Source organism: Buteo buteo, chromosome Z, assembly GCF_964188355.1.
Source record: "Buteo buteo chromosome Z, bButBut1.hap1.1, whole genome shotgun sequence".
Taxonomy (NCBI): Eukaryota; Metazoa; Chordata; class Aves; order Accipitriformes; family Accipitridae; genus Buteo; species Buteo buteo.
In genome coordinates this window covers 38,059,872-38,086,550 of record NC_134204.1, presented here as the reverse complement: position 1 = coordinate 38,086,550, position 26,679 = coordinate 38,059,872, and the positions used below count along the sequence as shown (strand labels likewise).

At 42.3% G+C, this 26,679-nt stretch overlaps 2 protein-coding genes across 5 annotated transcripts in view; one reads left to right on the top strand and one right to left on the bottom strand.

Moving 5' to 3' along the window:
• LOC142026748 (stabilizer of axonemal microtubules 1-like) overlaps positions 1 to 5,207 on the top strand; it is a 54,412-nt gene extending 49,205 nt beyond the window's left edge. For both annotated transcript variants that reach the window (XM_075020039.1, XM_075020038.1), the window contains exon 4: positions 4,080 to 5,207. In XM_075020039.1, coding sequence (XP_074876140.1) covers positions 4,080 to 5,032 — 953 coding nt within the window. In that variant the 3' untranslated portion in view covers positions 5,033 to 5,207. The remainder of the gene's footprint in view (positions 1 to 4,079) is intronic.
• Positions 5,208 to 14,860: 9,653 nt separating this feature from the next.
• The window catches only part of ADAMTSL1 (ADAMTS like 1), a 476,591-nt gene continuing 464,772 nt past the window's right edge, over positions 14,861 to 26,679 (bottom strand). The window contains exons 27-30 of one of the 3 annotated variants that reach the window (XM_075019771.1): positions 24,057 to 24,264; positions 20,869 to 20,978; positions 19,676 to 19,896; positions 14,861 to 18,057 (exon numbers count right to left, since the gene is read on the bottom strand). In XM_075019771.1, the coding sequence (XP_074875872.1) occupies positions 17,954 to 18,057; positions 19,676 to 19,896; positions 20,869 to 20,978; positions 24,057 to 24,264 (643 nt within the window). In that variant the 3' untranslated portion in view covers positions 14,861 to 17,953. Of the gene's footprint in view, positions 18,061 to 19,675; positions 19,897 to 20,868; positions 20,979 to 24,056; positions 24,265 to 26,679 lie in introns of all 3 variants that reach the window. The other 2 variants (XM_075019770.1, XM_075019772.1) reach the window with 2 other exon arrangements.

Sequence of the window (26,679 nt, the reverse complement as noted above, 5' to 3'; positions counted from 1 at the left end):
AGTGTGCAGTTGTTATTTCTTCTGTTTATGTATGCCAGCAAGTTGTGCAGGAACCACACAGACACAAATTGTTGGGAATACAGCCCCGCATTAATGGTAGTACTGGGATCTCTCCGAATTCACCTCCTTTGCATGTCTGACAGGCCTAGAGACATCCTAGGTAGAAGTAAGGCCTTGTGAACTCCTGAAAATGGGTCCATCATCATCAACTTTAGGATATATTGAAAATATTCTTGGTATACTGAAGGATTGGTCCACACATTCAGTGGATCAGACACACCTAAAACACGTAGAGTTTGCTGCATCTGAGCAGGTCATGAAGCATGGGACCCTTTTTCTGTGTGCTGCAGAGTTAATCTGTCAATGTGCAAGAGGCATATATGGGAATTATGGACACGCAGAAGTTCCACACAAATTTCCAAAGCACTCAAGTTCTACTCCTGGTAAAACAGGTGAACTGTGCATCTAATTATGCCCTTGTGTCTCAGTAGCAGTAACCTAGTGTAGGTCGTTTGTGTTTGTGGGGACTTTGTCCCTTCCTCTCCAACAGCATGAAATCTCTTCTGCATGCACTGGGCAAAATCTTTCAGTTACATATTTACAGCAATGGTACTAGTTTTGGTAGTAAGTCATAAGTAGAAAATCAGAGGATTTTGCCTCCCCTCTGCACACCTTTCAGCTAGCTAACATTGCTAGGCAGATAGCTAGCTTTTGTGTATTTCTTAAAATAATTTTTAATTATTTTATTTTATTTTATTTTATTTTATTTTATTTTATTTTGTTTTGTTTTATTTTATTATTATGCTATGCAAATATAAAAGCTTATGATTGGTGCTGGCATTGATATTTGTCCCAATGTAAAGAAACAATTTTTTTCTTAAAACTTGAAATGATAATGGAAGTAAGCAAATAAAAGCTATGTGAATGCAGTGTTAAGATTATCCAGCTGAAATGACTGAAAGTCAGACTTTAGTGCAGCTGCATGTTTGCAATGGCATAAACTGAAATTTCTACATTAAGCACACAGGAAATACTGTACATTTAGAATGACTTGAGTCGTGAAGACCATGACCTGCAGGTGCAAAATGCCCACGTTTAAAATTTTGAACACTTTGTTTTGCATAGGCAATGTCACCAGATAGTATTCATTGGAATAGCTTCAGTGAAGCCAATAAAAAAAGGCTGCTTTGCACAAGCAGAGGATCGTTCCTTCTGTGTTTAGATATCCCTAACTTCTCTGTATCTGAACCAGATGTATATCTTTACCAGTGTTTAGGTCAGCACCTTAACTGTTACTCTAGAGCTCTACTAAATGTATCACAGCTACATTTGGTTATAATTTCTGTATTTTTCAAAACACTGCAAATAGAAATCTTTGTCCAAACCCCCTCAAAGATCAAGTTGCATACTGAATAAATTCCCTTTTAAAGGCCCAGGTTCACAAAAAATACAAGTTTTCTTTGGGCTATTCTCTAAGCATTGCTAGGTTTTACTGATCACTACTCAAGTGTGAAATTTTGAAACATGCTATTCAATTAATTGTCATAATTCAAATATTTAAGCAGCATATAAAACAGTGCTGCATTGGTATTAAATTACCTTTCCTACTGTAGTGTCATACTCCTTCCCACTAAACACACGATATCCCAAATGACACTGTAGGTTTAAGATGATGCTATTGCATATCACAATTAATGTCAGATTACTTTGCAACTCAAGGTTTCAAAATTTTCATCTCCTCCAAGATATGCACATAGCTGTTTCTATCCATCTGCAGGTACACAATCTAATTTTAGTTTTGTCTTGCTTTGTTACAGTGAGATGTGCCTAACCCTCCAATAACATATGGTTCATATCCTCTGTTCCCTCCTGTACCCCCTAATGTTTTCAAGATTGTGCTACATGGGAAACTATTAATATCTATGGGAGAAGAATTAGAGTTACAATAAAATTGTAACATATTTTGAAGGAATAGTAGCACTGCTGGCTTACACTAAGTAAAATAAATTCATAATGCCTATGAGGTCTCCAAATGCGTAGAGCTTGTAAATTTTTAAAATTGGAGACAGATGGACTTCCTTGTCATATTTTGAATATTTTGCAAAAGCTGTGGTTACATCCAAAATGCACAGACTGTTTTCTAGCAAAGATGATGGGAGAACATAAAAAGTTTTTTGGTAACTCTTGGTTGGTGTCTGAAATGTCAGATCTCTGAATGACCCCTTGCTTTGAGAAGCTCATTAGCTTCTCACTTTTTAACACTTTATTAATACATCCCCTGTAATGACACATGTCCATATGTGCTCATGGTTCACCCTGCTGGACCATCTCTCCAGGAAATTTATGTACCCTAGGCATGAGTACAAGGTCAGCATCCCATGAGCATGGTGGTGCCTGGACATCTCCTATTCGCCCAGAGAAACAGGAGGACCTGGGGCATTTAAACACCCTGACTAGCAGGGCACTCAGCCTGCACTTCAGTGGCACCGACAGTGGCAAATGAATGTCTATGCCAGTGCACACAGGCAGGGCCATATTCTCCACTGACTACACTAATTAGTGGCATGAGGGCAGCTCTGTACCCAAGGGCTGGGGTGCTTCCTGGGAGCAGCATGGCACCTGTGGCTGCTGCTTCCTCCCTTGTGACAGGGCAGAGCAACTTGCTATGAACCAGAAGGACTTAAATAGACATCTAATTGGGACAAAAAGTTACTTTTTTTTTTGGTCAACTTCACATTGTAATGAACACATCCTTTGTATAATTGTGTTTGTGCAGTACCATAGCCACTGCCATTCAATAGGAATAACTCTGGATTGGAGAGTTTAAATATCCTGATATATAATTGCATCATTTACTTTCTAGTACTTTGAAATCTAGACTTCCTTCCTGTGCAGAGTCAGCTGGAAGCTTATTTGCCTCATGACTCTGAATGTGGTTTAAAAGGAGGGAAAATTAAATAAAAAAAAGACTTGGGTTAGCTCCAAGACTATTTCATTTCAACTTCCTACCAGTAACCATAATGCTCTCTAGGGGAAGTTGCACAAGATTGCTAGGAAGGGAAAAAATGATGGTCTTCTGGCTGCAGCACTGGTTGGAGAGCTAGGCAGCTTTGCAATAGCTTTCTAGTGTGACTGAGTGCAAATCTTTCCAAGTCTCAGTGCCTCATTTTTTCCCCTGGTATCCTGCCGAGGAAGGAAGATATGAATGTCTCTAAAATGGACCGTCTCTGTGGTATGATTCAATGCTTCAGATCAGTGTAGGCTTAGTCTGTAAATTCTGGCACAGTTCCTCTAATAAGGAAGAATTGGAGACAGAGTTACAAGCTCCTCCTCGGTTCCTGCTTGTACTGACAGCAAGAGTATCACAGCAAGCAAAGCCAAGAGCCAAGGAGATGCCACACAGCACAGCTTGCTGACACCAAATGAGCTGCAGAACCCTGAACTCAGCAGATAGTAGGCAGCATCACATCTATGCAGTTGAGAAATCAGGTCGTCCCCAAATGAGAAGGTATAAAAACGATGCATAGCTCTACAACTTGGCCTTTAGAGTAGAATGGTGGACATTTGGTTCTCCTTGCCACAGACTTACTGTGGGAGACACCTGAACTGCCTTCTGCAGACATAGGCATACTCTGCCTGTGCTCTGAGCCAGCCACAACATAGCTGCAGGAGGGTAAATGAACGGGGTTGAAGTCAGTGCCATGGTACTCCACTTTCATGATTTCTGGTTGACTGAGCATGAGGACAACAGCCACTCAGTCACCTGCAGAAAATGTCTCTGCAAGACTGAGAATGTAATTTAATCTTCCCACATTGTATTTCACCATCTTTGTAGGTATGGGTGGGTACTGGACTATTTTCATTCTATATTCTGTGTAAATGCTAAGCATTTCCAGGGGTTAGCACACTAGTGTATGTGTTCTACAGCAGGTCTTCTAATAGGGTTTGTCAATCAATACAACATCAACAAATATTTTTTACATTAGAAAATGTAATAATCAAAACATAATATGGTATATGCCTAAACTCACCAAGGAACTTCAGCTGAGCACTTAGAAAGGATTCCTCTTACGTTTCAGATGACTATGTGTTATGGAATGAACCAAAGACAGAGCCGATCAGACCAAACGACAGATTTCATCCATCAGAAGAAAAATTTGACCACAGAACCATTGTCCAGGATGACTATCTCTACAGGGGGCCAGTTGCCACTCAAAGCTGCAAACCTCTGAATCTGGTCCAGAAAACTGAGGGTCCCATTGAGACTGTAACCAATTATAGAATGAATTATGTGCCACATCCTCTGCAGAAATGTTATGTCCATAAAAAAGAGAAATACAAGGTCAATGAGGTCCCATTTGATGGCCTCACTACCCACAAAGCTTCTTACAAGGGGATGGTTGGTGAGCCAGCCAAGCTTGTAAAACCGTACCAGCTGAAGCTTCTCCCTGATCTTCCATTTTCCTCTACAACTGAGTTTCAAGAAAAATACCAAGCTTGGCCACGGCATCCCGTATTCACCAAAAAACCTGACGTATATCTTCCGCCTCTGGAGAAAATGGACCTTCACACCACTACTCAGGTACATTACAAGCACACAAATGGCAAGCCAGCCAAGATGTGTCAATCTTTGGCCCACCTTAAAAAAAGTACTGAGCCATTCAATAGCTCTTCTGTAATGAAGGAAGACTATAAGCCTTGGCTGTGCAAGAGACTAAAACCTGTCATTCATGCTCCGGAGCTGACCTTCCCAGCAAAACCAATGGATTGCTTGACTACCTTTCAGACCCATTATGTGCCTCATCCACTCACAGTTGTGAAGAGCTATAAACCTGGCTGGTCAGGCCCAAATCATCACACTCTGCTAGATGCTAAAACGACCTATGCCACCAGCTACACACCAAAGGGCCCTGTTAGATGCTTGGCATCTTACAAAGACCCACCAGGTTACATCTTTGAGGGAACTGATGCTGATGGTCACAAACTTTATCTGCCTGCTTCCAAGAGTGAGTGCCTACAAGGTGGACACTGAAAGAAGAAAAGAGTGGATGCAACCTTCTTGGAAATGGATTAAAAAAGCAGGGCCTCAGTGAGCTACAAATGACAGCTTGATTTTGTTCGTAACCTTTCAAACCAATTATTGATTTCATGTTTGGAGAGCTCCTAAAATAAACTTAATTCCCAGGCATTGGCTTTTTCTGGATCATTTGCACAAATGAAAAACATAAAATCCAGGGAAAAGACACACTGATCCTTGTTTCTCTGTATTTTTTTTCTTTTTCCCACCTAACTCTTGCTCTTTAATTGAGATATCCTCCTCCTGAGTCACTAAAAGAGAGATCTCATAGTAACATAATTATTATTGTAACATGGGGTCAGCGGCATCCGTGATGACAGCAGTAGAACAGCCTCTTCAGATGAATTACATGCTGGAAGTCACACTTAGAAGTCATGGCTGGATAACAAAGTCTGAGATCTGGCTTTACTAGTCACTCACATCAAAGACACATACAAAAGGTACAATTACTGGATAAATATTATTGAAGATTGTGCCTTCATTGTGCCACTGTGCTGCTCAGACCTGGTCTATCAGATGTGAGGTTGTCATGCCAAAGATACCACCCTTGCTGACAACTTCCAAGGGAAGCTTTTCAGTAAAAGCTTTTCACTGCAGTGAGGGTACCGGAAACATCAAAGGGTTGAAATTGTCCTGTGTTGCTACAGTTCGGCCAGCAGCTGCATTTGTATTATTTTTTGGATAAGGCCAGTATTAAGCTCCTGATCAGAACTGTTCATTTCTGTGTCCAAGGTGCTTTCTGTAGGTTTACGAGTGTTAAATTAGCACTATGAAACTTATTGGCTTCTTAAGTGCATTCTACTTTCCTAAACCCTCCTCTCCCTTACTCCTGGCTGCTCTCGCTGTTTCCTGAGTATTTAGCTCAAGTGCTAGGTAGAGCTGTTGCATGCTGGAGGAAAGGCTTGGGTCTCACCATCAAAGTGGCTGCATTTAAGGAGGAAGTGGAAGACAATTTTCGGTATAAATGTGTTTTAAAACTTTTGAAAAGCTTTGAAACTTGTTGGGATAGAAGTCTTCCATAAGTGCTTGCAAGCTAAAGCCGAACACATTCTTTCTGAAAACATGAATGCCTAACCCTGAGGGAGGGAAGCTAATGGAACATTCACCCTAGAAGCACAGTGGCTCTGCATCACTTGAAGTCCTTAAATCAGTCCTAGAGGCCTTTTCTAAACATATGCTCTAGGTCATTGAAAAATTATGTGCTTGCAGCGTGAAAAACTAGGCAAATCTCTACAGACTACACTATAAAAAAGGGCCAAACTATGTACTCATTGATGGTTCCACACAGCTTTCAGAAATACAGGAATCTGTAAACTATTCACTCACCTGTAGTGAGGTATTGACCTAGAGTATGTATGACATTTTTGCCACCTCATGCTATCTTACCAACCTTCTTGAACCTTCATGTCTTTAATGTTGAGCTTTGACAGGAAAATACTTTTTCTTCCCCATCTCTTTTTATTCACTTATTTTTCTGATTTTTATTTATCAGCCTGTAATTCTGTCAATTTTGAAACAGTGTTTATCTGAAAGAAACAGCTGGGGTCTGTGGCTGCGGAAGAGATTGTTCTTTTATGCAGGAAAGCTCCCTGACTGTTCCTTCAACTCTTTGATGTAAGACTGGAAATGAATGCAAAGCCAGGGTGTAAATCTATCTAGACATCAGAGTCTAGTGTGTAAATCTATCTTTATTACAGCTTTGTGGGTTTTTTGCTGGGTGAAAGTTAGGCTTATCAAAATGGATAGCAATGCAATATGCTGCTTAGCATTAGTAATTGCTGGATTTTGAACATAAACAGCAGGAATCTTGATTTTGCAAACAGTGGATCAACTCACAGAAGCATCAAGCAGACATGACTGGTTTAATGCCAACACTTTCACCACATGAGACACAGGTTTGGGTTTTTTTCCTGGCTTACACCTAAATATATAAAAAACTTATTAATATCATTATATGATAGCACTAAGGAACAATGTGAGTTCACTTGAGTGACTAAAGGTGTGGTTCCACAGAAATTAAAGCTGATTAAATCTTGGGCTGCTGTGGTCTCACCTTTCTGTCTGCATGCACCTGCATATTTCCCCCATTCTCTCTCTTTCTGGTAACAACATTAGTGCTGTCTGAGTGCCTGATGGACTAGATCAGGACACTGATCCGGCTGAAGGCAAATCAGTGTTTTAGTAAGGTTAAGACCCATTTACTTCATTTCCCTGAATCGATGCACCACTCAGTTGCACAGTTGCCAACTTAGGTGCAGGAGGTCAGCGCAGAAAGAAACACATGACTCGGGTAGCCCAGACGTGGCTTGGCTGGAACTGCTGTGGAAGAGCATCTCCCCTTCCCAAACAAGTTGTTCAATGCCTCCTAATTCAGTGTGCCCCTGAAGCAAAACCTTCGTGTGCTTCCTGACCTCCCCTGGAGGAGGCATTTGCTTAATCCTGTCTCTGCCAGCCTCCTCTTCTTCCCCTGTCCACTACATGGACAGGGCTGTGCTTCTGCTCCTCCTGGCCTCCTGTGCGGGCAGCAGTCCTCCCTTTGCTCTGTAACGGAGTTAAAGCAACATCTTCCTAGCCTGCAGTTTAATTTTGATTAAAATGGCAGTGTCATGAGAAAATTGGCATAAGAGAAAATTATAATTTGGGGGAGAATTGAGGTCTTTAACACAGAAAATAAAGATGGACTGCACTGCATTACACAGGATTTGGTTACTGTTTTCATGCAGAATGAATTTATGGATAAAGATGAGCAGAAGTTAATTTTACCTTATGTTTGTGCCAATTAGATTTAACTTCTTCTTAGAGTGGTCACAATCTCAGAAAGAAGGAATTACAAGTTAGAAGCCTGAAAAAGAGCTTAAAAGGTCACTGAACTGCACCACAGGTTTGTGTAATTGTTTTTGAAGTTACTTACAGGAGGAGGAAAATGAAACTAAACTTGTGTGCATGGCAGAACTAGATGCTAGGGCTAGATGAACTAGCACTTGTTCGGAAACCTCTCAGCTGCTCTAGAGTGATCTTGTCTGTTTTGTGGGACAATAATGGGTGAAAAAAAGACTACCTGCCTTTAGCCCAGCTTCCAGTGTTGGGAGCAGCCTTGAGGAGCTCATGAAACTTGTACTCATGATGTAGCACAAGACAACACTTCTCACTCTGTGAACAAATGGGTAGAAAGAGGGAATTCAGCTGTAATCAACCCCTTTTACTTCATTCACTGGTACTTTTAAAGAATGGACAATGTAATGAATACCTAAACACTGACCTAAGTACAAAGGCTACTATTGAAAAGTGTTTCAAAAGCCAAAATGCAAGCATGAAATCAAGGGGCTTTTTCCTTGGCAGGGTTGAAAACAGCATGCAGGACAGTTGTACTGTGAAGCATGCAAAAAAACCCCAAGGATAATTGTGCTAAGCAATAGTAGATGAAAACTGTCACTGTCAGAGCAGGTTACTACACTGGTATCAATTACTGTAATCATTGCCAATAGACGTTAGCTGTGTACAGGAACAGTTCCTTGTACATACACTGCAGAGCCTATTTGAAGGCATAGCTTCTTCCTGTGTCCCTGAAAACACAGAAGAGGAGAACTCTCCAGTACTACTGATCTCCAGGGCAAAGCACAATCTGTTAGGCAAGTCTTAAGCATGAAACCTGAATTAAGGAGACATGTCCAAACTAAATGTTACAAGGGTTGCATCTTCCTGGAAGGTCCTGAATGTCTGCTCAGCCAGGAGGCCGGCAGGACTGCAGTTCTTGCCAGTGGAAAGGCTGAGCAAAACTACTTAATTCCCCTGTCTTCAGCTGGAAACAAAATAAAACAACCCCCAAAGAAACCAGGTTATATGGAATAATGGGGCAGATAGGTAACTAATCAGTTCAGTTTTGACTTGCATGATATCAGCCTTTCAATCACCTGTGCCTGCAAAGACTGCAAACCCCCGGTGCCTCACATCTGCAGGAGACAGTCATTCCATCTGGAGAAGTTTTGCAGTTGGCAATACACAAGAGGTCAAAACCCCCAGTAAGTTAGATACTTATGGTCTAGAAATATGAACAGGCAGCAAATTTGTGAAAAGTTTACCACTACAAACCTTAAAAAGGGCTTCACCAATGCTATGGATTGCTAGAGAGAGCAAATTGTCAGCACCTTGAGTGTTTCAGAGCTATGAAGAAAGTGTTGAACTATAAGTGGTATACTTCAGTAAGGACTGAGGATGTTCATGTCACAGAGGGAAGCAATATTGATCCTGAGCATGATACTCTGGAGACAGGAGGCAGCTGAACTTAATGTACAAAAAAGCAAACACTTTCTTTGCAAGTGTGAGAGACTGAAAGAATTAATGTCTCAAACATTGTGGTGGGGCAAGTTCTGCTTCAAGACAAACCCTGCACAGCAAGGAACATAGGTGAAAAGCCCATCAGCTCAGACATCAGCAACAGGAGGGGGAGGGCGTGCTGGAGGGTTCACAGTGCGCTGTTCTGATACAAAGATCAAACAATGGGCACATCTGCAGGGAAGGAGAAGTTACTCCGCAAAAGACCCCCAAGCCCAAAGGCTCACACACTGCTCATTAACCTGACGAGTTTGGGTGCCGGCCTGAAAGAAGGGCAAGGATGATAAAAGGACACAAACTGAAGCCGCGGGCTCGCAAGCCCACTGGAATGGGACTCCTGGGCTGACTGAACCAACGCTGCACCTAGGATTGGTGAAATCTTTCTCTCTTCCTTTTTCCCTCTGTGTCTTCTTCTCTCTTTCCTTTTTGTTTTCCACAATCCCTACACCTCATCCCTTTAAGGCATAAAACCATTGACCAAGTCGGAGATTAAGAGTGGATCCAGCCACCCCGGGCCCTTCTCTGAGGAGGAGTCTGGAAAGCAAGGGGGTCTGCTCTGAACCTCCTGAATAAGGAGGGATCTCCTTATTCCCTGAATCGATGTATATGGTTACCCTGCGTTACACGGTTTACGGAAGTAGTTTTATGCCAATTCCTGTTGTGAGAAACCCTGCCACCTAGTACCACGCCTCCCCAGTTCAGTTTGCTTCTGTCATGAACAAAATCTTTAACTGATAGTTTGGTGTCATTTTACCTTAATTTAGCCCAAGGGAATTTCGAATTAAACAGGACTCCCTGGTCTGTCCGGTCTGGGTCATGACAGCAAGACAAAAAAAAGACTTTGCTGGGGCATGGACAGGATCTCTCTGAGGGAGCCATGTCATCTCAGTTGGAAAGAGGCATTTGGGCAGAGAGCTGCAGTCTGGGTTTGCTGGGATGGGAAACTTCCGTAATGAATTTTCTGAGCAGAGTTTGCTTTTGGCTGATACTGTTACAAATCCCTCTTCCCCCTACTGTATTAGTGTGTCTCTGTCTCTCTGCCTCTTTCCCACATTGGAAGCAGTTTGATGAGTTGTGCCTCTCTCCTTGTTTTTCTGGGGAAATACTTCTTTGGGGCAACCTGATCTTCACTTCTCCGTCTGGCTACAGGTCTGTCGCACAGATGTTTTAGGCTGCATTCAGCAGGGAAGGAATAGGGTAACTCTTAAAGAGGCAGTGGAGTGTTTGGCTCTATATTCCTTGTTTCCACCAGCTCACTAGCGCTGTGCTTGCTGATATGAGCTGACCCCAGACAGGCGGAAGGGTTCATGCAGCACAGCTGAGTGCCATCACGTGGGCTCAAGGGTGCTGTTTTGCTGGGTGAGCAAGGCCCTGCTCTGCTTTGCTCTCTGCTAAAAAAGAAAAGTGCCTGTGGGATCCTCCTGGCACAGCTGGATTTGATTTGCTGTGATTTGTGTAGTGGGTTAACAGTGAGATTCTTCTTTTTTGGTAATAAAATCACTAGGTTGTATGCTGTTAGTTGAAAACTGACTCCATCAGTGGTTCAGTAGGTGAAGTGTTTTAACAAGCATCCACCAACCTCATGGGCTATTTATTTAAACCAATAATTTATGCTTTTAAAAAAAGCAGCATGTTGAAAAGAGTGGGGGGAAGTCTCCATATAGCCCATACCAAATTACTCCTCAGCCCAACCATTAAGCACTTCCTTAAGAGAAAAGAAAACCGTCCTGGCTCATCACTTCGACAGCAAGCTGTTGATGCCCTGTCTGGTGTGATCCTTCTGGTTCGGGTTTTATTATTGTGCTTTGCCACTGGCCCTAGGGAGTTTGTAAATTAAGTAGGCTCAGACCTCATGCGAGACCTAGAAGCAGCAGGCTACACTGTAGTATTAAAGAGGGTAGTAGTACAGAGTGATTCCCCATGCCTGTGTCATCCTAAGCATGTGTGGATAGCTATATGCTTACTATGCAATTGTTCACATCCTGCCACTGCTTAAATAAACAGTATTTATATGTAGCCAGAGTACAATCCTCTGGTGTCCCCTTCCCTTTTAGCCACATGAAGCTGCCTACTTTTATTTTATCTACACAAATATAAAGCTTTTCTTTGCAAAGGGCTTAAAGGCTTAGGCAACACTCTTGTTTTTTCCCTTTTTTCCCTCTTCTAAGAGGTAAGCAGGGTGTTAGCAGGAAGGATGGAGAACTGCAACCCAAACAAGCAGCACACTATTTGTTCATTGTTTTCACTTAAAAGCCCTAGTTATCAGAGTTTCTTAAACCCTATCCCTTGCTCAAGCCAGCTGAGGTGCCTCCCTGCTCGTCGCTGGTTGCAGAGCTCTTGCTCTGCCTGCAGAGAGGACTCTCCTGCCCAGGCTCTGCTCAGCTGGGGACTTGGCTGGTGCAGCCCTGCCTGCTGTGCTGCAGCCCTCCTGTAGACTCAGGGACCTAGCCAAATGCCTGGTCTTTCAGCTGGTACCTGGGAAATTTGTGTATCTGTGCAAGTGTGGAGGTGCCCTGCAAGACAAGAAAACTGCCTCTGGTGAAGGATAAGCATTTTGTGGTACCAGGGTTGCTTTTGTTGTGTGAGCTTAGTGATGATGCTGCAGTAGCTTCACCAAGATGCTGTGCAGAGGACTCTGGCCTTTAGAAACGTGGTGCCCATCTTCCTCAAAAGCCGTTGCTCTGGCTGACAGAAGCTGTAGTTTTGAAGGGAGTGTGGAAGGAGCATGGTAGGATGGAGTCTCTTCTTGGAAAGAAGTAATGTTTAGTAAATACATCAGCTGTTAGCATCAAAAAGACCTACAGAGCTCTTTGGACCTATGTAAGCAAGTGAAGGGTGGAGCAGTGGCTCTGGGCTCTTGTCACTGGGATAGTGAGGTCCCAAGGAGACGTGGGTGTGCAATGGGTGATGCGATGCTGCATCACTCCTTCCCATCTGCCACACTTCAACATGTGCAATTCAGAGCAGCCTGAGGCAGTAGAACTTGCACATGATACAGACTCAGAGAAGGGCATTAAAAACATTCCCATGCAACCCCCTGTTTCTGTGTGAAGTAAGCGTGTGCAGGTCTCCCAACACGTGTGCTCATTAGTCACAGTGGCAAAGCAGGCACCAATGTAAAGCTGGCATGCATAAAGGGCAAAGCACATCCAGTGGGCTTCCTGTATTAAAAGCAAAACAAAAAGCACTGGCAAGATTCTCAGGAGAATTAATTGCATCTGACTGTGGTTATACCTGGTGATACTGGCAGCAAATATTTCAACTTTAACACTTTTATTTATAACCTTATGCTGTCAGCTACTTTCCATGTCAGTGACAGGGTATATGCTTTACCCTCAGTATCTCTAGCAATAGTACTTACAAACTGATTTTGTTTCATCTTTGTTTTTTTTATTGGTCAGAAGCCACTTTTTGCTGTGCTAACTTTGTTTCTCCCTGTGTAAAGCCTTCTTCATATGAGCATGAGCTGATATGCAAGCTCAGATCAGTGAGGAGCCACTGCTGATGATCCTGTTTTAAATACATTTCACAAACAAACTACTTTGTGCTCTGTTTTGTCAGTTTCTTTTTTTTTTTTTAAATTGAAAAAACTCTTCCACATGGACCCTTCTGTGATACTCCTGTAATGTGAAGGTACTTGTGAACTCTCAGCTTTGCTGCCTCAGCCACCCAAAATGCACTGGATGGCTCAGTAGAGGCTGCTCCAGGTTTTGTGACCATTCTGGCAAAAAAGAAGGGCTGGAGTCTGTGATCTCATGGACTTTCTAGTCTCAGTCTTCATCAGTGATCACTGAAGAAAAGATGAGGCTGAGCACCATATTTGCTTCTCAGAGGGACAGGTGGAGAATAAGAGGCATTATTGTGTTCATGTCTTCACATATGAAGTTGAGAATGGGAGCAAGTATTGTATCTCAGTGAAAAGGCAGGGGAGGATAGAAGTAGGTATTTTAATCAGAAGAGATGCTGAGGCATGGCTTTTTGCTTTATAAATCTGAATAAATAACTTGTTGGGTTGCATATTAATGAAATGCTTTAGTGAGAACTTTATATCAAAATTTTATTAAAATGACTTACATATATGATCAGATTTTAGATTTAATTCTGATTGACTGGAGGGGAGATGTTGGGTGGAAATGATGAAAAGCAATGTAGGTGAAAACGATGATTAATCAATATACTTTTAGTGTGAGAAATGTGTAAGATCAGTAGAAAAAAGGTGTCTGATTGTCCTCTCCCTCAATTTTGTGCAAACTAAAGTATTTGACATCTTCTTTGGTTTAGTGTCCACAAATAAAAGCTGAGTGTGACAGTTAATACATAACATTAGTGACAAATATATGTATACCTTTAAACAAGAGGATGAAGGGAATGGTTAAATCAGTGATTCCCAAACTGTGGTCTGCAGCTAATATTGAAAGCCATAAATGCAGTTCTGAGCTTCCCATCTGTTTACACTGGCAGACTCCAAGAAAATCTGGCATTTAAAACAGTTTGAAAGCTTCTGTGTTAAAAATTAGATAACTGAAAGAATGAAGTTAATTCATTCAACTACTAGCTGAAATGATCAGTGACTCACTGACAACTGCCATCAAGAACTTATGAGGACTTCTGCGGTCCTGAAAATCTGGAAGAAAGTAAGCTTTTTGTTCACCTTTTTCTACAAATAGAGGTAATACAAACAGACAGTAAGGTGATCATTAGTTTCTGTTTGACAGGGTAATTTGCAAAAAGGAACATAACTTAAAAAGACCTTCAATTGCAGTCCATATGATTGCAGCGAGATAGTAGAAAAAAAATTTCCAGCTAAAGGCTACTTTGGAAAACTCTGCCTATGGCTTCTGTGGTTTTAAGAGTATGTATGCAGATGTACATGCCTGGAGTAGTTTAGCTGTTCTTACCTTGTCCCACTTTGGGGGTGGGAGTGGGTCTCCTGTGGGAAACCTTTCAGCACTGCTTTTTTCTTCTTGTTGCAGAACTGTTTTTCTTCCTTGAGGAAAATTAGTAGGGAGAACAAAACTGGAAGCTTGCTTTGAAGGTTTTGAAGGCTTTTTGACTTGACTGGTAACTAGAGCCATATGCATAAAAAGAGAATAATTATTCTCTTGAGAACCTAAGCTGGCCTGCTGTTCATTTTACATCAGCACCAGCTTCTATAATTGTTTTACTCAAAATGAATAACCGAATTCCCATTGCCTTAGGCGCTGTTGCTTAGAAGTCTTAGGTCTGCTCTTTGGCTTGCATCTCTGTGTCTGTTTATGTATGTGTGAGGTGTTATTTACCTGCAGTGTAGGTATCTAAAAAGCATATGCAGGAACATCATACTAGGGAAACTGTCAGTAAATCAGAGCAAAATCACTGTTCCTTTTTGGAAGAGACATCGTATCATTTGTTTGAAAAGGGCAACAGCAGAACCAGCTTAGTTTTCAAAACTTGATTTTGTCTTTCTTAAGAGAAAATGCTTTAGCTTTCTTAATTTTTTTTCTTCTTTCCTCTCCTCCTTGTAATTCTGACCATTACCAGGATTCCCTCTATGTATACACTTGATGCTTCAAGGAGTTGGAAGCTCCATTACTGAAGGCAGCAGCAACCTATAAGGAAAAACTGAAGTAATAGGGGTTGCTTCATGCCTTAGGTTGCTAAGGAGAGTTACAAGATGTCTTTAAACATTGCTGCATGGAAAAAAGGAGTACTTTTACTGATTTCCATGATCCTAGGACCAGCAGTGATGGCTTTATACTTCTGCAAGAGCAACAGATGCAAGATATTAGCAAAAAATAAAGCAAGATAAATTAAGAATTAAAATCGATCTCCAAGACAAGGTGCAGAATCTTAATGGCTGGAGACATTTAAAAACAAGTTAAGACATCCTCTTTCCCCAAGGCAGGCAGATCGTGTGTACTTTGTGTAACAGCTGCGTGCTGCTACCATAACACAGAATAAGGACAGAGTACTCCAACAGCTTTGCTACTTTGTTTGACTTTTGCTTTTAAGATTAATAAACAACACATCAGACAGCAGTAGTTAAATAAGTAACCTGCATTACTTGTACAAAAAGTTATATAAATACAAGTTTGCTGTTTTGTTTTCTTTTTAGAGAAGGAAAGCATCATTTCATAAAATATCCAGCAATCCTTATCTTACTGAGATGCTGCCAAGTCACAATTCAGAGGACAGACATGTGAAATTAAATCCACACTGTGCAGAGACAACACAGTGGACCCTCCAAATCTGATCTTTCATGTTTATCCTGTGCACAGTTACACAGCTACTATTCAACATGTAATTGTCTGAATATGTTTTGCTATTAAACAAATGAAAATACTTCCCCATACTGCTTTTTGTTAACTACTGTACTAGAAATATCCACCACATTGTCGTCGTCATCATCATCATCATCATTATTATTATTATTATTGTTATTAAGGAATTGTCCTTCATTCCATGCATAACTATCATTTCACAAGTTAAAAATGTCATCCCTCCCTCATGTCATAGTTTATAAAGCACTCTGTGCACAGTGAAGCAGATCCCCAATTAAATGCAAGTGCTATTAAAATTAAGAGAAATACACTATTACTGATGATTTTAGAGGAACAAAATTATGGGGAGAGTTAAAAAAAAAACCCCAAATAGTTTTATCTGGACAAAATAATGTACAATTATTAATATTGCACTTTTTATACAAGAAATCCTAATAAATATACAGAAAAGATATACATTTACATACATAGAAAGACATTCTTTTTTTTTTTTAAATAAAAAGTTACATTGATGCTTAGCAACACTATTTCTTGAAGACCCATTTGTAGTAAGAGGCTTCACTGCCAGATGTGTTTTGAAGTAAGCCAGCTTGAGACAGTTTAATGTCATGAACCTGGCACTGACCTCAAAAGTGGACTCCCAGTTTTGCTGAAAAACCCACGTGTCATGGAAGCTGTAACACAGTAGTACTTCAACAGCATTTCATTAACGTACGACAAGGCATGAGCCCTACTGGGGGTGACAGGAGAGGCGCAGCCAAGCCTTTAGTTTAGAGATGGTCTTGAGCCAAAGCCTCAGATCCAGATAGCTCTCCTTTAAAGTTTCATGATGCTCAAACACCCTACTTTGCAGATTTCCTCTAATTTTAGGGTTCTATTCTGAGCAGAGCTGAGAGAGTGCCCAGGAACTAAAACAATGAAGCACCTCACTGGCTGAATAACCACTGCAGCTGGCCAGGGGAAGAGACTCACAGACAGCATGCAAAGTCATGCTGTGGGTGTGATGTTTGAGCCTCACTTTTTAGATTGCATCTTCAGGGTGTTATACATGGGCTTAAAAATGTGCTGCTTTATAGCACCTGTTTTGTTGTGGGAGGCAGCAAGAGAGGAGCAAGTTTGTTAAAAATTATTGGCAGTAGTCCTCTGGGATAGATGCTGAATCCATTCTGTTTCTACTGAGTAGGAAAAACCACAAGAAATCAGAATATAGCTCTTTTATACAACTTGTCCAAAAGGTTTGGCTGCCAGGAGAGAGAAATTTCCCATTAGCAGGACAGGAAAACCCACTTCCTCAAGTTCCTTTCCAAAACCCCAGGTCTGAAAGCACCTGAACTCTGGGAACTTGTACTCCTGTCTTTTCCAGATAATTGTTAGTAGGATGCAGTATGCAAAGTAGCTCCTGTTACCACAGACAATTTCTATCTTTCCTGCCTGGGCTCACTACAGGACAGCATTTGCATATTTGTACTACAGTCTGTCAACAGCAGTTCATACTGTCTCTCCTTCTCCTGAATAATAACTAACATCATCACCTCACCTCTGTGCTGAGGGCAACGCTCCTATCCCCAATCCTCCCTCACAAGCACAATCTGGGAACTTTTTCAGGTGTGCCTTAGACTCACTAATTTTACACACCATTGTTCAACTTCCCCAGACACCAGATCCTCAAGGATCATGAGGATCTCCCACTGAAATCATCTGAAGGCCTGGCATGAGAAGAAGAGAGGGGTTTAGAAAGAAAAAAAGGAATAAAGCAAAATCATATGCTTATATTCTCAAAGTAGCCTAAGATAGCTGAAGTAACTGTATATTGCATAGCTGAATGTTTAGGTTAGGTTATTTTTTTCCCTCCAGTACCCCATGACCTGCCAAGCTGTTTGATTACTTGTTTCATATTGTGGTGATCCAATGTGATGCTAGGATTTTAATCTGATCTGCTTCCCCGTTTGTCTATTGGTGTATCCTCAGACATGTACATGGATTATGGGGCAGCCCCACTCCTCTCAGGCCCATTGCTGGTGGTGTGGGGCTCTCTAACTCTTTGTGGTCTACCCTCATGACTGTGTTTTGTTGTATTCTGTCTCCCATATTCATAGCAAAGAAAACTTGTCAAGTCCCTTTACAACAATGATTCGGTAAAAGGTTTTCTTTTTTTTTTAAAGGGAAATAAATAAATAAAATGAAAAAAAGAATTCCATTCCATTTATATTTTCTGTAACAGTCCTTGCCCCAGTGAAGCAAAGGCTGTGATCCCCTTGTTTCTCCGTTTTCATTGCTTTTGTCTTCAAGATTTTCCACAAGTCCCACAGCAGCGTGACTTGAACTGGGTGAGCTGGCAGAGTTTGAGCTGCTTCACTTTCTCACAGTACCTTGTGGTGTCTCTGCACTCTGCTGCCGAAGGGAAAACAAAAAGGAGAAATGGTGATATAGCAATGAGAAAAGGATTTCTTACCTGAGAACATTTCCTGGAGTGGTTGAGAAGGGGACCAAAACAGCTTTGTGTTGTGAGGTCTCACTATGATCATGAGCTTGACTGGCTGCAAAGACTGAATGGGAACTTCAATCAGCCGAAGGCTCAAGGGATAACTTGGTGGGCAGCCTTTGCTTTCAGAGCCTGGAGAGAGGGCTTCTGAGGCTGCTCCACCACTGTCAGTTTGCCATCTACCAGCATTTTAGGGAGACTCGAGGAGTTTCAGAACAGTTGTTAAACCAAAGATGAAGTAGCAAATAAAACCGGAAACTTATTTTAACAGAATAAGTTTGGCACTTTGGCCAACCTTCTGCATTTGAAAAGACAGTGTGTGGGAGTGTCACCCCAGCTCACCAAGTGTTGTGTTGAGTTTTTTGCACATGTGTTGCAAAACACAGCCCAGGTTGAAGATGTTAAGACACTTTTTGAACTTCCCTAGGACTTATTTGGTCCTCCTGGCATCATTTGGACAGTTTTTGAGGCTTGCAGCCTCCTGCTTTTGAGCTCCAGATTGGAAAATTGTCCCATATCCCTGCAAAACCTTGGGGGTGTGTTGTTGCCCAAGGGAGTCCCACTTCCCATGCTAGGGCTGGAGAGGGGGATCATCACAGGGCAGTTGTACAACCCCTTCTAGTACTGTCTGTGCCAGATAACTCCACGGTTGTCTAGATGTGGGACATTTCTGTGCAGCAGGAAGAAGCTAGAGTGACAGCAAAAGTCTTGCTTGGTACCTGTAAGCTCCCTCAACCCTTCCACTTCCATTAGGGTACCCCAAACTCAGCTCATGGGTTTGGACCTATGGAGTCTGCTTTGCCTCCACTAGGAGGGAGCGTCAGAGTTGGCACAGCTGTAGGCAAGCGCAAGTGGGTTCTTCTGCTGCTTCTATGACGATTGCACAGCAACGGGCTTGCATGCTAGAGGATGGGATCTGCCCATCAAAATCAGCACATGAAGTGGGAGCCAGGGCAAATAAAAAGATAGTGATTTAAACTTGTGCTGCCTCGTGTTTCCCAAGTGGACATTGCCATAGCAGGGCATTTTTTCCAAAGAGACACATCATCTGTTCTTTTTTGTTTGTTTGTTTGTTTTTTTTAATATTTGCAACTTTTCTAGTCCTTTGGCAAGCCAAATTAGTTGCTTGTCACCTGAAAGGAAGCAGCCTCCAGTCCAGGAATTCCCATCATCAACCTACCCACTGGATTTAGACTTACTGTATTTTAACTATAGCCAGCAGTCTGTGATTCGCGTTTTTCTTTCTGTCTGTACCATCAATGGAAAGTTAAGACTGCATCAGCCTTTTCACACGCTATTAGCAAGGGGACACAATCCCAGCACTAACACCGTTGCCACCAAACCACAATGGGCATCATTCCCCACTGGGGCGCTGAGTTTTGGACATTGCGTTTTGCACATGTTTGGGCTGGAGATTCCCCAGTATGCCTAGCAGCAAGGTCCACTGCTACATTTTTGAGAGATGGCTCTGCCTTATTCCCTCCGCCCGCTGCTGCACTGCTGCCCCTCCTCTCAGTAAAGTACCGTTTTCACAGGGTGTGATGTTGCAGCGTTGCCAGTTTGCTGGCCGTGGCCTCCAGGAGCAGTGATGTTCCAGCACAGGCTTGTTGGTGCGGACATGCACGCAGTCCACACGCCGGGACTGGAAGCCGTAGTTTCCGCACGTAGCCGTGCAAATGGTCCACAGGCTGACCCTCCAGTGCACACCGCAGATGTCACTCCAGCAGTTCTGGGTGCTCAGTGGCCTGTGGGCAGGAGGGAGGGAGGCATGACCTGTCATCATGTTGCCCAGCGAGCACCGCACACCGCTCCGGGTGTCATGCAAGCTCTGGGGACAGCAAGCCTTGCATTTCCCAAACATAGTTTGATCAGAGAACCGTATGGGTCAGGTCTTCAATGGGTGCAAGGTGAGGAAACTGCACTGCACTGAAAGGCAGTTTGTAACTGCACTCAAGGACCAGACACTCACTGGGCACACACTGGTATAGCACTACTGGAGCTAAATGACCATTTGAAATATTTGAGGATTTGACCAAAATGGCCTTTCCATGAAGTGCCAAACCAGAGGTCCACTGAAAAGATGTAATGAGTGAAGTGGTGACCCAGCAGGGCTTTATAAGTTTTTATGGCTTTGCAGCCAGTGGGAACAAAACCAATTCTTTGAAACCCTCCTTTTCCCTTCAATGCATTCTAACACAAGATCCATCGGCACACTTGGTTCCCACCTATTTGTCACACAGATAATGAAAACACAAGTGGGAGCCAAAAAGCCAATTATATTAATTTTCAGTCATGATCAGGCATGATTTACATACCTAAGTCTCATGTAAAGTAAGTATGTCTTTACAATGTTGACAGTGGAGTTTATCTGCAGGAAAACAAAAGCTGTGGAGTCCCTTTTTTTCCCATTAGAGCTTGTGTTTAAATAAGAGAGAAGAAGACTGGCAGCTTAAGAACATATAGCACAGCCTTTCAGTCACAATTGGCATGCCTAGAAGACTTTCCAGTTGTTGGCCAACTAGTGTTTTTTTCTGGGGCTCACAGGAAGAAATAGTGTAGCCTGGGCTTAAGCTTGGTGAGATTTGTACCACGCAAATGTATAGGTTGCAGCATGACCTCTTTGTTACACAGGGGAAACCCAAAAGTTGTCAGTTAAGTCACCATTCAACATCTCTGCAAAGGGTAGTGGTTTCAGACATAAGGGATTCCTGTCCTACCTTGGTAAGGCACTGCATTGATCAGGTGACACAGAAGTCCCATCTTTGGTCTGGCAAAATACCTGCCTGTGCTGTACAGCCAGTCGTGGCCCAATGCAAGGCCCGTTACACTGTGAACACAGAAAAATCACTTAAGGCAGGACATGTTCCCCTTCCATAAGACTGCTGGTGAAATAAAGTGCATACTGCTGTGCAGTGACTGTTGAGCTTTTGAGCACTTCCTGCAGCTCTGCAGGCTTTGAAGGCTGAGCATGCAGTCACCTTCTGCCCTACCTCACTCCCCTCCAGCATCATTAAAACTGCATTTCTATATCTGCTCTGTAGATTCATTACCTCTCCTCTTCAATAGTTCAATTTTAAATATATATCTGTTAGGGCAAATAAAGTACTCTCATGTCATTAGCCAAGAGCCTGTGAACCGTACAGGAATACATTCCTTTTACTGTGCATTTTGCAGCTTGTACTATCACAATTTATGGACAAATAGTTAATAACCAAGAATGCATTGAACCAAGAACATATTCCACTCAATTTAAAAATTTAAAAGCATTGCAGGACAATAAACAAATGCAGCAAACATGACGAACACAGTAGATCTGCAAGCTTGCTCCAATATGGAGGTTATCCTAACCTATTCAAGGTTAGCAATCACATACTTACTGTTTAACCCTTCTAATCCCCTGCTGCAATTAAATCATAATTAGCTATAGGTATGAAGTATGTATTTGTGTTCTTTTAAAATTATATCAACTGTTAGGAAACAGTTTGTTTTTCTAAGTATCTGGAAATTATAGTCAAGAAAAACTGAGGGTTGAAGAAAGGGACCTTAGTGTGAGGGAGGAATTTTTGCCAGGGAGGGGCTGCTGACCGATCCCTCTGCCCCCTCCACCCCCTCATCAGTAGAAGTCCTATTCCACACTACCATGCACTCCTCACATAATACTCCCCTCCCACTGCTATTTCTTCCCTCCCTGACAATTGGGAGAGAGAAGCAGTGACTGCCAGTTTTCCAGTTGCTCCCAGTTAACCCCCTCATTGAGTAAGGTGGATGGAAATGTCGTTGGTTGGAGTATGTGGAGCATTTCTGCGATATTTGCAGAGGCTAGCAGTCCTCACGCCCAGCAAGTCTGAGTCACTAGTTTTAAAACACTATGGGATTACACAGTGGAGCTTAAAATGCCACTAACATTAAATGAAGGAAAGGAATTCATTCTAGAGGTGGGGTCAGGGTAGGTAGTCTGTTTATTTTCTCTGTGAGTTCAGAAAGTTGGTCACTACGTGTGGGCAACATGGACCTGATACCCCATGATATCACCAAGAAGGTCATTGATCCATTGAGCCACTGAGCCAGTGGTATGTTTCTAACTGTAATTAGATAACAGTCTTCTGGCTTGGAGACTGAGCTGTATAGAATGATGTGGGACTTGATTTTTTTTTTTTTAAACTTAGATAGAAGAAATATTATATTATAATGCACAGAGGTTAGGTCTAACAAATTAATTCACACCTCTTTGATTGTCTCAGCTGAGTATGATGTCATGAGGAACAATATAGCCCATAAAGATCTACAAAATAAGGATGAGGTAATTGGTTTTTTGCAAGGATAATCCAGTCTTCACCTGGAATTCCACAGGGAGTGAAAATTTGCTTCGTTCATATCGAAGGATAATTCCAAGCTTTACTCATAATACAATAACTCAATCACCTTTCATGAGAGAGATTTCCAAAATACACAGGCAAGAGTTAAATGAAGTTGTTTTCAAGTAGTGAACAATAACAAGTTCTAGTAGCTGAAGATGTTTTTTACTACCAAGACCATAATAAAACCTGATGCAGCGCAATGTGTGGTGCATATTACCCCAAGCAAATACAGAATGCATGTTGTTATTAATAATAAACTATCATATTACTCTAACCTCTAATACAATGAGATAGCATTTGCTGTTGTTTTCAAACTGACTTACCACATGCTAATTAGAAAAGGAGGCAAAATATTTCATGATAGCTCACTATATGTCAAGACTGATAGTTATTACTCTGGGTAATTATTTTCTTAGCCTCTTTTTGAATGGTAAGAAGCCTCACTTCTATACCTTTACCTGACTTATCATTTCAATTAGATGTATGACTACTTCGATTTTATCAGACTGCTTTTTCTTTTTCCCATTGAAAATGTTCATTTCACCAAAAGTGATGTCAAAGTAGTATCGGTATCTGGCTTTAACCTCTAGCAAAATTGCCTTTTGTGGTTTTAACACTGTCTCTCATTCACCCTGGAATGCTGTATCCCCATGCGAATTGCCACTCTGGAGACCTTTGGGCTAAAATCTGTGAATTTCTACCCCTAAGTCTGGACTGTAGTGGACTCATCAACCTTCACATATGGCTCAGCCAATGTGAATGGGGAGAAAAGGAAGGAAAGCACATAGTGATGACTGGCCCCAGGTTACAATTGACTACATATTGACAAGTGTCTTTTCAGGAAATCTCATAGCTCACAGAAAGACAAACTGTTCTGTGGATTCCCACAATAAAGCGATTTAACTCTAAATACTTTGAACATTGGGTATCTATGGAGTGAAGCTTTTTAACATCCAATCATTGCATGAAGCTGCAAGGAGAGAATTTGAAGATCTACAAAACAGCATGAAGTAGTCTGAAAACACTTTTAGCCCTCCGTTCTGTTTTTCGACATGAAGCAAATCAGGAAAGCTCCCACTTCTTGGTGTTCTCAGGAAGCATCAGCAACTTCGTAAAACTGGGTTATTGTACAACCCCACTGCCTCAAACCTATCACAATCATCAGTCCTGACTCCTGCCAGCCAAAACTGAAACACACTCACTGGGTGGTAAGGGGAATTAAGATTTGGAGAATGCTATTTCCCAGATGTGTTACCTGTCACTACAAAGAGGAGCTGCAGAACTTTCCACTGGGGATGATACAGGGGTCTGCAGTAAAAGTCCTGCTCACAAGCAGCATTTCTAGGGATCGCAGGAAGCTACAGAAATCCAAGCATGCAGTGCATCAAATACAGAGTTGAAAGAGCTGAGTAACTTAGTTGCCTCCTCAAAAGCCGGCAGACCCTAACCTAAAGATACCAGGGTGCAAAATCACTCCTCTCATTTTCTGCCACTTTTTTCTAGCCCACACTATGAGGCTGTCCTTGGACTGCTGGCTTCTTCCTTACCTGGCTCCAGGAGGAGGCCACCCACTCAACACAGGGCTGTCTGTTACAGTTCTGTGTGTCCACAGGGTGCTTGGACACCTGGGCACAAGCCTCATTTGACATTGGGACAGAGCTGCCTTTCGCTGTCAGGCGCTGACATGTCACTCGCCGCATCTGGATGCCTCCACCGCAGCTCCGTGTGCAAGGAGACCATGATGTTACCATCCATCTGTGAGAGAAAGACAAACAGGTCAGGGAGTAGGTATGTGCCACCACCATTTGCAGGATCACTGGTGTCAACGGGTCTTTATGTATTGGACCAAAGAAAGGCAACAATGGTTTGGTTCATTTAGCGTGTGATTCTGGAAGGTGCTGAGTGCCTCTGCCTCTCATAGTAGTCACTGAAAACTGCTTAGAGGATGAAAGATGAGAAAAGAGCACATTTTTCATCAAATTATCTTTCTCAAGGCTCTTTGAGCCCAGAATTCATTTTTCTAGCCCTTAAGGCTGTTTTTAAAGGCTCAGTAAATATTTCTAGGCCAGGCACAGGGGGTTGGGCATGGCTTCTCTTACACCACTGGGCCATGGAGGCCTTGGTCACAGACTACAGTCACAACACCAGCAATGACTAGCCCATTTACACCCCTTAATAGGGAAAACTATCTCTGTAAAGTTGCTGGAGTACCTCACAGGCCACTTTGAACTTGCTACTGACAGAATAGCCAAAAGCTCACAGGCCACTTTGAACTTGCTACTGACAGAATAGCCAAAAGCCTGCTAGGTCCTGCTGGTGTCTGCCTGCTTTGTTATGCCCCTGACAGCGGGGATAATCCAGAAAAGCCTGAAGGTTGCTCGGGGATGCGGCCGGTGCACAGTCAGCCCAGGGACAAAGACACCTTTCTTCTTTCCTCCTGAGCTCAGACCATGCATTCACCAGCTGAGGCTGAGGCTCTGAACCCCTATGGGCTACAGTTTAAGAAATCCAGTCTAACTAGTAAAAAGCCTGTAGCAACAGCAAATAATAGTCCAGGTCCAAACTCTTACCAAGACGAATGATACATTTTGTCTCTTTAAGGATCATTAAGTGAAACACTTGTACAGTTGGTTTTGGTAGGGAGGTAGGTAGGAACGGGAAGGATGTAACTGATTGCTAGTTTCCTGAAGAGTTTTATGGTCAAGTCAGCAGTTTGCTTCATTAATTTTCAGGATACTTGGCAGGATTTGTGTGTTATTGGGAGGAAAATAGTGCCTATCACATCCCACACCAGCAGTGTTTATGATTACTTTACAAAATAGGCAATAGGCGTTCTCCAGTCCCATGGAGAGGCATCCATTGTTATTACTCAGTCTTCTGTGGGTGATTAACTCCTGTGGTCACAGAAACATGTATATAGACAAACACAGTCCCAACACGGAAAACAAAAACACTGTTACTTTTTTTCATGCAGTTTGGTGAGGTTGAATCTGAAGTTTCCACACCCCTCGTAAAGCTCTCCTCTGCATTTCAATCAACTTTTATTTCCGAGCTTACACCTCAGCAGCTTTTTGGGAGCTGAGGGAGGATTGTGGGTTGTGTTACAGTTCAGGGAAGGTATAAAAAGACATAAACCATTCCCATGTAGTTTACTGCCATCACCAAGGAAAACTGCTGCTAATGAGCGTGTTTCATATTTCGCCAAATCTCTTTTGGTTTCCTTCTTATGACTCAGCTGGCAACTCAGAAAACATTTCCCTGCAAAGAGGGGTAGGAATATATTTTAAAAGGTAATTAAACAGAACCTTGCCATATACCCAAGACACAGCAAGAGTGGTAACTCTGGCCGCTTACTTCTCATTGGGTTGCTTAACACCTCTCATTGCCTCAGCTTAGAGTCTCTTTTTTAATACAAGTCCCAAATGACCATTGAATCAGAGAAGTTGTACTAAATCTCTCTTGAGATCCTGACTACTTTTAAGTGCTTGTTTACTAAAACACACCATATCCACAGTGGAAATAAGGGAGAGGAGGGAGTAAAACCCCAGAAAAATATGGAAAAACACATTTACACATCTCAGCTAAGGAGGCACTGAATTACAGAAGTAGGACATTTTTAACATGGAGAGAGTATAACACTACACCCACTCTCTGGATAGGCACTCAGGATATATTCTTTGCACCAAAGGTTGTCAAAGAAAGAAAGTGTTTTGCGTGGGGAGGAAGCAGCAGAGGAAGACCTAAGTGTAGTCAGAAGTCCTTCAAATTGTCCTGGTTCCATTTTGTTTAACAGTAAGTGAAAAACAGGGGATTACAGGAGCAGAGTTACAATCCCAAGGAAACCACAAGCCAGCAATCTGCAAAAGGAGGCAGAACTCAGTCTGACCCCCCCTTCACACCCACTAGAACTGATGGGATGTGCCCATTTTACAAAAGACATTTCCACTCTGCTAAGGGAGTTCTTCGCAGCTGCAGCTACCGTCCTACCCATATTGATGTTCATTCAGGCTACACAGGAACTCAGAATAAAACCCCCAAATAGCTGCTAAACCTAGCTTTTTGTCTATTAGATTGTTGGCATAAACTGGAATGAAACTATGTGGAACACAAAAAAGGTTCTTCGGTGATAGAACTCCCATATGTACAGAGCTCAGAACAGGCATAACATTT